General features: G+C 47.2%; 1 protein-coding gene across 1 annotated transcript in view; it reads left to right on the plus strand.

Moving 5' to 3' along the window:
- The window catches only part of LOC135225750 (putative leucine-rich repeat-containing protein DDB_G0290503), a 562,436-nt gene that overhangs the window by 295,085 nt on the left and 252,183 nt on the right, over positions 1 to 15,168 (plus strand). Inside the window, exon 2 of the mRNA XM_064265148.1 lies at positions 6,086 to 6,194. Within this exon, the coding sequence (XP_064121218.1) occupies positions 6,086 to 6,194 (109 nt within the window). The remainder of the gene's footprint in view (positions 1 to 6,085; positions 6,195 to 15,168) is intronic.

Genomic DNA, 15,168 nt, shown 5'->3' on the forward strand with positions numbered 1-15,168 from the left:
GAATCCCCACCGGTCAGGCGTCCCTTCAGCAGGCTCTGTTTCACAACAGACTGCTCAGGACCACTTCAAGAGGAGCGTCCTGCGAGAGTGTTTCTCTTCGTCCGGTTCTCCTTCACCTAAACGAGGGTGGAAGGACTCGGACCTGTCTAGCCTGAAAAAAGCATTGAAAGAAACCAACCCGCTTTTGACTCGAGCCCGGAACGCTTCTCTGATGAAGCCCCCTCATCTATCAAGAAGGCAAAGATGGTCTCGACGTCTCCACGTTCTGATTTAGAGGATCGCACACCTTCGAGGTCTCCTTCTTCTCCCATTGAAGAGGACGCTGGAGTAGCTTCGAAGAGGATCCTGTTAGCTGTGCAAGAGCAGTTAGCCTCTTTAGTTGGAGTACTTTCTAGAGATCCTCCTCGCAGAAAGGACGCTAGGTTCCCTATTAAGAAGTCTCGTCTCCTTTCTCCTGCCAGGCGCGAGACTCCAGCCAGACGTGAGGCCTCTTCTTCCAGGCGTGAAGCGTCGGCCAGGCGCGAGGCACCAGACAGACCAGAAAAGTCTTACAGGTGCGAGCAACCTTCTAGGCACGAACAGCCTACCAGGCATGAGGAGCCAGCCAGGCGTGAGAAACCAACCAGGCATGAAGAGCCTTCCAGGCACGAGACGTCTTCCAGGCGCGAAGAGCCAAACAGGTGCAAGGCGCCAGACAAGGATCCAGACAGGCGCGAGACACCAGCCAGGCGCAAGACGCCAGCCAGGTGCGAAGAGCCAGCCAGGCGCGAGGCGCCAGCCAGATGCGAGACGTCAACCAGGCGCGAGGCGCCAACTCGACTTAAGAGAGAGACTGTTCATTCGCTTAGTCCTTCTCCTAGTAGGAGTTTGTCTCCCACAGAGAGAGAGGTTTGGGAAGATCCTCCCGAATTTAAGGCGGATTCTCCTCCCGGTATGGACGACGATTCGGAAGACGAGGCTTGTGGTAGAGAGGGTTTCTTGAACTATAAAGTTCTGACAGCCCTTCTTTTGCAAGAGTATGGGGATTCATTGACTCCTGCTGCTCCTCCTTCTCCTCGATCGCTATTTTCGAGTTCGAATGTGCCTAAGTCTTCGTCGGTTCTGAAGATGAGACCTACCATCTCTATGAAGAGGGCTCTTCAGTCTCTTAACAACTGCATGATTACGAAGAAGGAACTTGTCAGAACTACCTTCTGTATGCCCCCGGCGAGACTTTCTGGCAAAAGAGGTGTGTGGTACCGAACTGGGGAGAACATGGGCCTTTCTCTCCCAGCCTCGGCTGAAGCTGATTTTTCGACTTTAGTTGATGCCTCATGTAGACATGGGTTGAACTCAGCTCGTGTGACTTGGGGTATTTCTGAGATAGATCATCTCCTCAAGGGACTCTTCCATATATTAGAAGTCTTTAATTTCCTGGACTGGTCCCTTGGGGTGATGTCCAAGAAAGCCCATGACTCGGAAGGTCTAGACCCTGAAGTCATGCTTTGTATCTTGTCATGCATTGATAAGGCAGTGCAAGACGGCTCGGGAGAAGTCTCCTCCCTCTTTGGAGCAGGACTCCTGAAGAAAATGATTGTATTCAGTGCCTTCCTAACCAAGGCTGTTTCCCACTCACAGAGAGCAGCCCTGGTTACGCTCCCATGTCGGACTTTTTGTTTCCTTCTCAGTTAGTGAAGGACATTTCTCGCTCACTAACTGAGAAGGCGACGCAAGATCTTCTCCTTCAGTCTTCAAGGAAGAAGAGACCGCCAGTTGTGGTTGAGAAGAAAGGACCAAGTACATCGCTTCAGCCCTTTCGAGGAGGCCCTCCCTCCAGAGCTCCCTCAAAAAGGAGAGGCCCTGAGAGGAGAGGTAGACCTGCTTTCCGTCCCTTTAAGAAAGGGAAATGAGACAGCGAGCCTCCAAACACCAGTAGGTGCCAGGCTACTCGGATTTGCAGAGGCCTGGACACTCATCAACACGGACGCCTCTTCGATGTCTGTAATCAGGAAGGGATATCTTATCCCCTTCCAGGACAGTCCTCCCCTAACGACTATTCCGCGGGAACTGTCAGCCAGATACAGGGACCCTGTACTGAGGGATACTCTTCGTCTGATGGTGGATCAAATGTGGGACAAAAGAGCGATAGAATTAGTACTGGATCAAAACTCCCCAGGGTTTTACAATCGTCTTTTTCTGGTTGCAAAAGCCTCGGGGGGCTGAAGACCAGTACTAGACGTCAGCGCTCTGAACAAGTTTGTTCAGAAGGAGAAGTTCTCTATGGAGACTTCGGCCTCAGTCCTTGCGGCTTTGCGACAAGGAGATTGGATGGTGTCTCTGGATCTCCAGGACGCTTATTTTCACATCCCGATTCACCCTTCTTCGAAGAAGTACCTCCGTTTCATGACGGGGGGAAGGATCTTTCAGTTCAGGGCCTCAGCTCCTCAGGTCTTCACAAGCCTGATGAAGAATGTGGCGAGGTTTCTTCACCTCAAAGGCGTAAATATCTCTGTATCTGGACGACTGGCTCATCAGGGCCAGATCAGAGAGACAGTGTTTGGAGGACCTTACTTTGACCCTAAACCTGATAAAGTCGTTGGGACTACTCGTGAACCTCGAGAAGTCGCAGCTGATCCCCAGACAGAACTTAGTCTATCTGGGGATTCAGATGGATTCTCGGGGTTTTCGAGTATTTCCTTCGCAAGAGAGACTTGCGAGAGGTTTGGAGAAAGTCTCTCTCTTCTTAGGGAAAGAACGTACTTCGGCGAGGGAATGGTTAAGCCTTCTAGGGACCCTTTCCTCGCTCGAACAGTTCTTTCCTCTAGGAAGACTTCGTCTTCGTCCTCTTCAGTTCTTCCTAAGGAGATCATGGAATTGGAAGACGGGACTTCTCTCCGACAGTTTTCTCCTTCCAGTGGAAATGAAACCCCACTTGGAATGGTGGTTGTCCCCTTTGAAAGAGAACAAGGGAATCTCTCTGGAGGTTCCGAACCCAAGCCGAGTGTTGTATTCCGACGCATCGGAGAAGGATTGGGGAGCAACGCTAGGAGCGAGAGAAGTGTCAGGCACCTGGAAGGCAGCTCAGGTGTCCTGGCACATAAATTGCAAAGAACTTTTAGCAGTACACTTAGCTCTAAAGTTCTTCGAACCGTTTGTGACGAACAGTGTAGTCCAAGTGAATGTGGACAACACTACCGCTTTTTCCTACATTCGGAAACAAGGAGGGACACACTCCTTTTTCCTTTACGAAATAGCAAGAGATCTGCTACTTTGGACCTCCCAGAGGAACATCTCCCTCCTAATGAGATTTGTTCAGGGAACAAGGAACGTCAGGGCAGACAGGCTGAGCAGGAGAAGCCAGGTCCTTCACACAGAGTGGACCCTCCACTCAGAAGTGTGTCAGAGTCTCTGGTCTCTTTGGGGCACTCCTCATGTGGACCTGTTCGCCACATTCCTATCCAAAAGACTGGAAGTCTTTTGCTCAGTGGTAGAAGACCCAAGAGCTCTCGTTGTCGACGCCTTCCTGCTAGATTGGTAGACATATACGCTTTTCCCCCTTTCAAGATTCTGGGACAAGTACTGAAAAAGTTCGTAGCGTCGAACGGAACAAGAATGACCCTGATAGCCCCCTTTTGGCCAGCACAGGATTGGTTCACAGAGGTGGTGGAGTGGACAGTAGACTTCCCCAGATGTCTTCTAAGAAGGATGGATCTTCTCAGACAGCCACACTTCGAGAGGTATCATCAAAACCTCCCCGCTCTTGCTCTGACTGCCTTTCGACTATCGAAAGACTTGTCAGAGCGAGAGGGTTTTCTCGCAAGGCTGCAAGCGCTATCGCTTGAGCCCGCAGAGCTTCCACTAGACGAGTATCAGTCTAAGTGGGAGGTTTTTAGAAGGTGGTGTAAGTCGAAGAAGTTGTCCTCCTCCAGTACCTCTGTGACCGAAATCGCTGATTTCCTTTTGTTCCTGAGAGACGACTCTCACTTGTCTGTATCTACAATAAAAGGATACAGAAGCATGCTGTTGGCAGTCTTCAGAAATAGAGGCCTAGCTGATAATAAAGATCTACACGATCTTATAAGATCTTTTGAGACTACAAAGTCTAGAGAACCAGCTCCTCCTAGCTGGAACCTTGATGTGGTCCTCAAGTTCCTTTCATCTGAGAGATTCGAGCCTCCTCTTTTAGCTTCGTTTCGAGATTTAACAAGGAAATGGTTGTTTCTCTTATCACTGGCTACAGCCAAAAGAATTAGTGAGCTTCATGCCCTAGAAGATGAAGTCGGATTCAACAGAGACTCGGCCATCTGCTCGTTTAGAACACTATTTCTAGCCAAAAACGAAAACCCCTCGAATCCCTGGCCCAAGAGATTCGAGGTTAAAGGCTTATCGAGTCTCGTTGGTAGAGAAGCAGAAAGGTCTCTTTGCCCTGTAAGAGCGCTAAAATTCTACTTACAGAGGAAGAAACAAATGGGAGGCTCTAGACAAGGTCTTTGGTGCTCGATTAAAGACCCCACAAGACCTATGTCAAAGAATGCGCTAGCTTTCTTTGTAAGAAACATCATTACAGATGCTCACAAGATCTGTCCTGACGACTCTTTTCGACTCTTAAGAGTGAAAGCTCATGAGGTAAGAGCAGTGGCGACGTCTCTCGCTTTTCAGAAGAATATGTCGCTAAAGAAAATCCTTGAAGCGACATATTGGAGGTGCTACTCGGTATTTGCATCTCACTACCTGAAAGACGTTTGCGTGACCTACGAGAAATGTTTTTCTGTGGGTCCATTCGTGTCTGCGGATACGATCCTGGGTACGGGAGCTAACACCAATCCTTAACTTTGTGCATACCTTCTACTAGATATGTTCTAGATTTTCTGCTGACAAAGAGGGCTCGATGCTGCACTGGCGGCCAGTCACTGTTGTTCAGTAAGGAACTCTTGTGATATCATTTTGGAGGAGTATGGTAAAAAAAAATTTTGTAATTTTATGTATGTGTGCGTATTGTGTTTTCGAGTTATGGTGGTTGTGATGAGTTTGGGGATAACTCAGAACAATCTTTTCTACTAACATGGTGGTTAGGATCAGGTGGTCGGGATTGGTTGTGTGCTCCTTCATAAGGTGTATTGTCATAGAAGTGGTTCAGTACCCATTGACAAAGTCCTTTCAGGCTCTGCCGAGTAAGCGGATCATACCCCATCGGCAGACCCACAAGAACTCTTGGCCATAGATCACATATCTCGCTAAAGTTTCTTGAGGTGATGCAGACTCCCGGGCAACAGCCACGAAGTCTACCACCTATCAGGTAGGAACCAAGGTTTTTTTCTTTTATACCTACAACATATGTTGTTTACCTGTCTATTCCATATTAGCTGTCTCTGACCCTCCACCAAAGGGTGCCAATCAGCTAAGTATATATCTGACAGGTAAGTTCATGTATGAAATGATATTGTTATGATACAATAAAGTTTCATACATACTTACCTGGCAGATATATACGATTAATGGCCCACCCAGCCTTCCCGCAGGAGACAGGTGGAAGAGAGAAAATATGATAGAAAACGGGAATGGTTCCTAGTCCTGCCACCCAGGGGGGGGTGGGCAGGCCGGTAGGATCCACACCTGACCTACCTGTAGCGAGTGGCGCGAAATTTGAATTTCTGTCAGGGACGACGGAGTCTTAGCTAAGTATATATCTGCCAGGTAAGTATGTATGAAACTTTATTGTATCATAACAATATCATTTTTCCTAACTATACAAACCTGAGGTCCTTTTACACATAGTCCCACCTCATGCCACCCCTCACTGCAGTTTTTGCTTGGGCCTAAAGGAAAAGTGATTCTTCGCCTTCCAGTCGCGCGGCGCGCGCACTGCCGGACAAGCAGTTAACTACCAAACCCCTTGTTCGAAAGCTTACGACCTATCCAGCTGCCGCTAGTAACCTTCCTATTGTAAAAGGACCTCAGGTTTGTATAGTTAGGAAAAATGCAATTTTGGACAAATTGTCATTTCATCCCTTATCATTTAATGAGTGTTAATGTGTACTCTATGCTGCATATGGTTTTAATGTGAAGTACTTTACTACAATATTGACAAAGAATTTTTCTTTTCTAGAGTAAGAACTTGCAACAAGCCACTGATAGAAAGAAATCATTGCAAGAAAAGTTATTGAAAGAAAGAAAGCTAACACATCAGGCCAAGGCTCAACTTGAGACTCTAAAAGGTGAGTAACAAGTACAGTATTTCCCAGGTTAGTCTTGTAAAGCAAACCTACATAAAAAAATTACTCAGTAATCATGTGGATGTGATGAAAAGCGATAGATAGCACTACAGATAACTATGAACACATGGATTCTAAAGAAGGTTTGTACTTTTGTATATACAGTGGTACCTCAACATAGGAAAGGCTCAACTTACGAAAAACTCGAGATATGAAAGCATAGACGAAGATTTTTTTGGCTCTACATACGAAAATAGCTCAAGTTACGAAAGGTTGTTGCTGTAAAGTCCCAAGATTCGCCCGGACCACCGAGAACAATTTTAAAACTTGCGCGCCACCAACTTAGTAAACTCGCCACCATCCTCCCGCTCTCCCATTGGTTCCTGATGCTAGTCACCCTATAAGATCCTGCTCTCCTATTGGTCAGCATCTACCCCTTGTGCTATATGTATTCTATTGGTAAAAGGATGCTGTAAATTGAAAAACTTATTCATGCAATACATTTAATAAAAAAAAAAACAATAGAAATGAATGGTTATTACGTATACTGTTTGGTAGTTTCAGTAGTTGAAGAGAGGTAATGAAAATTTATGGCTTACTGTGTGCTAGGAAAAATGATATTGTTATTGTACAATAAAGTTTCATACATACTTACCTGGCAGATATATACTTAGCTATAGACTCCATCGTCCCCGATAGAAATTCGAATTTCGCGGCACACGTTACAGGTAGGTAGGTCAGGTGATCTACTGCCCCGCTGCTGGGTGGCAGGAATAGGAACCATACCTTCTAGAACCAGATTTTCTCTTCCACCTGTCTCCTGAGGGGAGGCTGGGTGGGCCATTCAATCGTATATATCTGCCAGGTAAGTATGTATGGAACTTTATTTTACCATAACAATATCATTTTCATACATTCAACTTCCCTGTCAGATATATACTTAGCCGATTGTCACCTTTGGCAGAGGGTAAGAGACCGCTAATTACTGATTAGACAGGTAAACAACATACGTTGTAGGTAATAAATAATTAAAACCTCGGTTCTTATGTGTTTAGACGAAGGGTCGACTTCCTAGCTATTGCTAGTAGTCTGCTTCGTCTCAAGAGCCTCAGCGAGGATGTGACCTATGGCTAAGAGTTCTTGTAGATCTGTCAATGGGGTCTTATCCACTTACTCGACAGAATCTAATGGTCATTTGTCAATGGGGTCTTATCCACTTTACATGACAATACACCTATGCCTAGGGGCATAATTAAGGAGCACAACACCGATCCCGATCACCTGATCCTAACACGAGGGTTTCTGCTTAGTTTGAAAAGAGCTATCCCCAAACTCCTTTCAAACAAACCAAAAAAAAAACACTATGTTAACATAAAAATTAACTCACTTGGTTAAGGATCAGTGTCGGCTCCCTATCCCAGCAACGTATCCGTAGACATGTAAAACCAAGAGAGAAGGATCTCTCGTAGGTCAACTTGACCTCCTTCATGCAAAGGGAAGTCAACACAGAATTGCATCTCCCGTAAGTTACAGCTAATATGTCCTTCACGACATATTGTTATGTAACGAACAAGAATTCATAAAAGCTCGCACTTCAAGCGCTTTTAATTCTCAGCTGTTTGAAGGAATCATCAAGTTATTCATGAAGTGCTTTAGCGATCACACTTATTTCAAAGAAGACCAGGGCTTCCTTTGAAATGGATCTTTTCTGGATGAAGCCTAGAGCCTGGGTGGCGCCTCGCGCCTCATGTCTGGCTGGCGCCTCACGCCTGCCTGACACTTGGTTGGCACCTAACTCCTGGTAGGCGCTTTTCGCCTGACTCATTGCTGGCGCCTCGGGCCTGGAAGTAGCTTTGCGCCTGGTTCCAGACTGGCACTATTTGGCGTCTGGCGCCTGGCTGACTCCTTTCCACTTGCTGGAGCTTCGAGCTTGGTAGAGTCTCGAGGATGTCTGGCGATGCCCACATTGGACACTCTTATCTGTCCGATTTGTTTGCCTCTAGCGCATCTGCGCTAGGTTGGAGGCCCCCTCTTTCTCTTCATCAGACAATGACAGTGTTCCTTGAAACTGTCTGCCTCTGGCGATTTTTACGCCTGTTTTGGCATATGGCACCTGGTTGGCGCTACATTGTCCAAAAGTCCTGAACATCCATAATAGTTTATCAGGAGACTGGAGAAGAGTGGAAGAAGTTCTTCCACTTTGAGCTTTGGCCTCTCCGGCAAGGGGAGGTGATTGTAATCAGCTACATCCAATAGATGATAGGATATCTAACCGTACGAGAGATAAGTCTTCCTCCGAGGAGGGTCCTTCTTGAATACTTCCGTGCTCACGAGATCTCTTCTTACATGTTGAAGGGGTGTCTCGTTGCAGAATCTTCCCTATCCTTGCCCGAAGGGAAGAAGCCTGGAAGTCGAAGGAGACTCCGAGCTGAAATTGGGAGTACTCCTGATTTCTAGCTCTTTATTGTATCCCTCTGAACACCTTCTGGGAAGCATTTCGAGCCGTCATCGCATTCCAAAGACGCTGTAGGCAAAACGTTTGAACCATTCTACTGTAGATGAAAACGTAAGTACCCTGCCTGGACAACGAAACCTCTATCTGAAAACATTGAATCAGGAGTAGGGGGTTTTAGTTCTTTTGCCAGACATACTATGCTGGCAAGAACCCATTGCCTAATCTCCATAGAATCTGATGCGAGATTCCAATGTTCAAAAAATTCACTTGTCGTCTTGATCGTTTAGGACCAAGAGAAACAAAGAATTCCCTCATAAAAATTTCTCAAAGAAGTTTGATGAGGAGCAGTTCCATCTTGTCGGAACATAGAATCTGTGGCCACAAAAAAGATCCCATTAGAAGTACATGATATCCTACTCTTGTCATTTTGAGGTATCGTATAAGATCCCGAAGATCTTAATCCTCTGCTATCTCCAGTCCCTTTATAGAGACAGAGTATAGCCTTTTACTGCATTCTTTGATAGCAGATATATACAAAGGTGATTCTTCCCTCTGAAATGGAAGAAAAAACCGCTATGTGGTTCACAGAGGTATCAGAAGAGGACAGTTTCCTCATTCCCTCTAGCACGATCTGCAGCAATTCTATATCTTGTCCATGACTATTGTCATTTACCTTGAAAAATCCTCTCATTCATGTCCACTTCTGGTCAGTCTGCACGCAGACAGACTCAGAGTGGAGAGGTTGTTAAGGTCCAATTATAATAGATGCTGATAGAATATTCAGACTGTCTTGGAAAAGACTTCCAAAACATGCTGTGAGAAGAATGTGACCTCTGTGAATCCAACCTCTCTAAGGCCAAAATGAGGCATAAAGTATTATCCTCTCTTTCTTTGACGCCCTTTAATTTAAATTCTGTAAAGAATTTATATTTTCATACAATGAACTTACCTGTCAGATATATACTTAGCTAAGACTCCGTCGTCCCCGACAGAAATTCAAATTTCGCGCCACTCGCTACAGGTAGGTCAGGTGATCTACCAGCCATGACCCTGGGCGGCAGGAGGCCTAGGAACCATTCCCGTTTTCTATCATATTTTCTCTGTCGCCGGTGGTATCAACATTGTTGTTACTACCTCCTGACTGGAATTCGCTTTTCAAGACTTTTTGATCATCTTTATTGGATTTCTTGGTGACGTACTGGATCGTTGTTTTGGCATTCGCTACCGTGGACTGGATTTGGACTTGCTTTTGATTTTTCTGATAGAATGTCTGATTCAAGTGTTAGTGTGAGAGTGTGTGTGAATGTAGGCTGCAAGGTGAGGATACCGAAGGCTTCGGTTGATCCTCACACTGTATGTCGTAAGTGTAGGGGGTTTGACTGTTCTTTAGCTAACACCTGTATTGAGTGTGAAAAGTTGAATGCTAATGAATGGAAGACTCTAACTTCTTACTTGAAGAAGTTAGAGAGGGATAGAATTAGACGGGCTGCACAAAAGGGTGTGAGTACAAAGCCTATTGAGCCTTTTTCTGAGTCTAACTCTCCTGTAATTAATGATTTTGAGTCTCCCTCTGTATCTGAACCCTCACAGGCTTTGCATTCGGATTCGGCTTCTGAAATCGCCAATCTGAAGGCTACTCTTCGTAAGATGAAGACAAAAATGGCGGCCATGCAAGGTAAGGGAAGTGATAGTGATTTACTTAGTGAAGTGAGTGGTTCCCAGTGTTGTGGAGGGGGGGGGCGTCTGACGTCCCTGCGATGCTCCCAGCCCTAGACCTCTTCCAAACTCCATACCCAGAGGAGAAGGAAAGTCGAAAGCCGTACGGAGGTTGTGGGGAATCCCCAACGGTCAGGCGTCCCTTCAGCAGGTTCTGTTTCGCTACAGACTGCTCAGGACCGCTTGAATAGAAGCGTCCTACGAGATTGTTTCTCGTCGTCCGGTTCTCCTTCACCTAAACGAGGGTGGAAGGACTCGGATCTTTCTAGGCCATTGAAAAGGCACTGGAAAGAGCCCGCGTTTGACTCGAGCCCGGAGCTCTTCTCGATCGGTAGTTGAGGATCGCACACCTTCGAGGTCTCCTGCTTCTTCTATTGAAGAGGACGCTGGTGTGGCTTCCAAGAGGATATTGTTAGCTGTGCAGGAACAGTTAGCCTCTTTAGTTGGAGTTCTTTCGAGGGATCCCCCTCGCAAGAAGGACGCTAGACTTCCTATTAAGAAGTCTCGTCTTCTTTCGCCTGCCAGACGTGAAGCGTCCTCCAGGCATGAAGAGCATTACAAGCGCGAGATGTATTCCAGGCGCGAAGATTCTTTCAGGCGTCAGGAGCTATCCGAGCGAGTTGCTCTAGACAAGGATACTCTCAGGCGCGAGGCGCCAGCCAGGTGCGAGGCGCCAGCCAGGTGCGGGCGCCAGCCGGTGCGAGGCGTCCAGCCAGGTCGCGGGAGTCAGCCAGGCGCGAGGAGTACCAGCAGGAGCGCAGGCGCCAGCCGAGGCGCGAGGAGTCAGCCAAGCGCGAGGCGCCAGCCAGGCGCGAGACGCCAGCCAAGCAACAAGCTCCAGCCAAGCGCGAAGCGCCAGCCAAGCACGAAGAGCTTGCCAGGCGTGAGAAGTCAAGCAGACGCGAGACTTCTAGTAGACTTGAGAGAGAATCTGTTCACTCGATGAGTCCCTCTCCTAGTAGGAGTTTGTCGCCAGTAGAGAGAGAACTTGGTGAAGATCCTCTCGTTTTTCAAGCCGATTCTCCGCACGGTGTGGACGTAGATTCGGAAGACGAGGCTAACGGTAGAGAAGGCTTCTCTAACTATAGAGTTTTGACAGACCTTCTTTTGCGAGAGTATGGAGATTCCTTGACTCCTGCTGCTCCTCCTTCGCCTCGATCACTGTTTTTCGAGTGTGATCGTACCTAAGTCTTCGTCGGTTTGAAGATGAGACCGACTATCTCGATGAAAAGAGCTCTACAGTCGCGTTGGACAAGTGGATGTTATCAAAGAAGGATCTTGGTCGGAACCACGTTCTGTATGCCACCGCCAGACTTTTCTGGAAAAAGACGGCGTGTGGTACCGAACTGGCCGGGGAGAACATGGGCCTTTCTCTCCCAGCATCGGCGGAAAGCGGACTTTTCAACCTTGGTTGATTCGTATCGCGCAGACACGCTTTGAATGGAGCTCGTGTGACTTGGGCGATTTCTGAGACTGATCATCTCCTCAAGGGCCTCTTCCATATTTTGGAAGTTTTTAATTTCTTAGACTGGTCCCTTGGGGTGATGTCTAAGAAGGCTCATGACTCGGAAGGTCTAGACCCCGAAGTCATTCTTAGTATACTGTCATGTATTGACAAGGCAGTACAAGACGGATCGGGAGAAGTCTCCTCCCTCTTTGGAGCAGTACTCCTTAAGAAGAGGAGTATTTTTAGTGCCTTCTTAACCAAGGTGGTTTCACCCTCACAGAGAGCAGCCCTGGTTTTCGCTCCCATGTCAGACTTCTTGTTTCCTTCTCAGTTAGTGAAGGACATTTCTCGCTCACTGACTGAGAAGGCGACACAGGATCTTCTCCTTCAGACTGCAAGGAAGAAGAGACCCCCTTGTTTGCGGTTGACAAGAAAGGACCTACTTCTACTGTTCGCCCTTTCGAGGAGGCCCTCCCTCAGAGCTCCCTCAAAAAGGAGAGTCCTGAGAGGAGAGGAAGAACTTCTTCCCGTCCCTTTAAGAAAGGGAAGTGAGACAGCCAACCTTCAAAAACACCAGTGGGTGCCAGGCTTCTCGGTTTTATTTGCAGACGCCTGGACATTCATAAACTCGGACGCCCTCTTCGATGTCTATAATCAGGAAGGGATCTTATCCCTTCCAGGACAGTTCCTCCCCTAACGACTATTCCGCGGGAACTGTCAGCCAGATACAGGAGCCTGTACTGAAGGATACTCTTCGTCTGATGGTGGAATCAAAATGTGGGACAAACGAGCTATAGAATTAGTACTGGAGCAAAACTCTCCGGGGTTTTACAAATCGTCTTTTTCTGGTTGCGAAAGCCTCGGGGGGGCTGGAGACCAATACTAGACGTCATCGCTCTGAACAAGTTTGTTCTAAAGGAGAAGTTCTCTATGGAGACTTCGGCCTCAGTCCTTGCGGCTTTACGACAAGGAGATTGGATGGTGTCGCTGGATCTCCAGGACGCTTATTTTCACATCCCGATTCAGTCACCTTCTTCGAAGAAGTACCTCCGTTTCATGACGGGGGGAAGGATCTTTCAGTTCAGGGCCTTGTGTTTCGGCCTGTCCACAGCTCCTCAGGTCTTCACAAACCTGATGAAGAATGTGGCGAGGTTTCTTCACCTCAAAGGCGTCAACATCTCTCTATATCTGGACGATTGGCTCATCAGGGCCAGAACAGAGAGACAGTGTTTGGAGGACCTTTCTTTGACCCTAGACCTGATAAAGTCGTTGGGACTACTCGTGAACCTCGAGAAGTCACAGCTGATCCCCAGACAGAACTTAGTCTATCTGGGGATTCAGATGGATTCTCGGGGTTTTTTTGAGTATTTCCTTCGCAAGAGAGAATCGTGAGAGGCTTGGAAAAAAGTCCTCTCTCTTCTTAGGGAAAGAACGAACTTCGGCGAGGGAACGGTTAAGCCTTCTAGGGACCCTTTCCTCGCTCTAACAGTTCTTTCCTCTAGGAAGACTTCATCTTTCGTCCTCTTCAGTTTTTTCCTAAGGAGATCTTGGAATTGGAAGACGGGACTTCTCTCCGACAGTTTTCTCCTTCCAATGGAGATGAAACCACACCTTTAATGGTGGTTGTCCCCTCTAAAAGAGAACAAGGGAATTTCTCTTGAAGTTCCGAACCCAAGCCGAGTGTTATATTCAGACGCATCGGAGAAGGGTTGGGGAGCAACACTAGGACCGAGAGAAGTGTCAGGCACCTGGAAGGCAGCACAGTGTCCTGGCACATAAATTGCAAAGAACTTCTGGCAGTACACTTGGCTCTAAAGTTCTTCGAACCTTTTGTGACCAACATTGTGGTCCAAGTGAATGTGGACAACACTACCGCCCTTTCCTACATTCGGAAACAGGGAGGAACACACTCCTTGTTCCTATACGAAATAGCAAGAGATCTGCTACTTTGGACCTCCCAGAGGAACATCTCCCTCCTGACAAGATTTGTTCAGGGTACGAGAAACGTCAGGGCGGACAGACTCAGCAGGAGAAGCCAGGTCCTTCACACAGAGTGGACCCTTCATTCAGAGGTGTGTCAGAGTCTTTGGATCTTTGGGCACTCCTCATGTAGACCTGTTCGCCACATTCCTTTCCAAAGGCTGGAAGTCTTTTGCTCAGTGGTGGAAGACCCAAGAGCTCTCGTGGTAGACGCCTTCCTGCTAGACTGGTCTCATGTAGACGTGTACGCTTTCCCCCCTATCAAAATCCTGGGGCAAGTGTTGAGAAAGTTTGTAGCGTCCAACGGAACAAGAATGACCCTGATAGCCCCTTTTTGGCCAGCACAGGATTGGTTTGCAGAGGTGGTGGAGTGGACAGTAGACTTCCCCAGATCCCTTCCAAGAAGGATGGATCTTCTCAGACAGCCACCCACTTCGAGAGTTTCATCAAAACCTCCCGCTCTCGCTCTGACTGCCTTTCGACTATCGAAAGACTTGTCAGAGCGAGAGGGTTTTCTCGCAAAGCTGCAAGCGCTATCGCTAGAGCCCGCAGAGCTTCCACTAGACGAGTCTATCAGTCTAAGTGGGAGGTTTTTAGAAGGTGGTGTAAGTCGAAGAAGTTGTCCTCCTCCAGTACCTCTATAACCGAAATCGCTGATTTCCTTTTGTTCCTGAGAGAGGACTCTCACTTGTCTGTATCGACTATAAAAGTATACAGGGAGCATGCTTTTGGCAGTCTTCAGAAACAGAGACCTAGAGCTTGCTGATAATAAAGATCTGCACGACCGGATTAGATCGTTTTGAAACAACAAAATCCTAAGGAACTAACTCCTCCCAGCTGGAACCTGGATGTAGTTCTCAAGTTCCTTTCGTCTGAAAGATTCGAGCCTCCTCATTTAGCTTCGTTTAGGGATTTAACGAGGAAATGCTTGTTTCTCTTATCTTTGGCGACAGCCAAAAGAATTGGTGAACTTCACGCCCTTGAAGATGAAGTAGGCTTCAACAGAGACTCGGCCATCTGCTCGTTTAGAACACTTTTTCTAGCGAAAAACGAAAACCCCTCGAATCCCTGGCCCAAGAGATTCGAGATCAAAGGCTTATCGAGTCTTGTGGGTAGAGAAACAGAAAGGTCTCTTTGCCCGGTAAGAGCCTTGAAGTTCTACTTACAAAGAAAGAAACAAATGGGAGGTCTCTAGGCAAGGTCTTTGGTGTTCGATTAAGGACCCCACAAGAATCATGTCAAAGAATGCACTAGCTTTCTATAAGGAGCGTCATTACAGATGCTCACAAATTCTGTCCTGACAACTCTTTCCACTCTTAAGAGTAAAAGCTCATGAAGTCAGAGCAGTGGCGACGTCTCTCTCTTTTCAGAAGAATATG

Source organism: Macrobrachium nipponense, chromosome 13 (assembly GCF_015104395.2).
Source record: "Macrobrachium nipponense isolate FS-2020 chromosome 13, ASM1510439v2, whole genome shotgun sequence".
Classification (NCBI taxonomy): Eukaryota; Metazoa; Arthropoda; class Malacostraca; order Decapoda; family Palaemonidae; genus Macrobrachium; species Macrobrachium nipponense.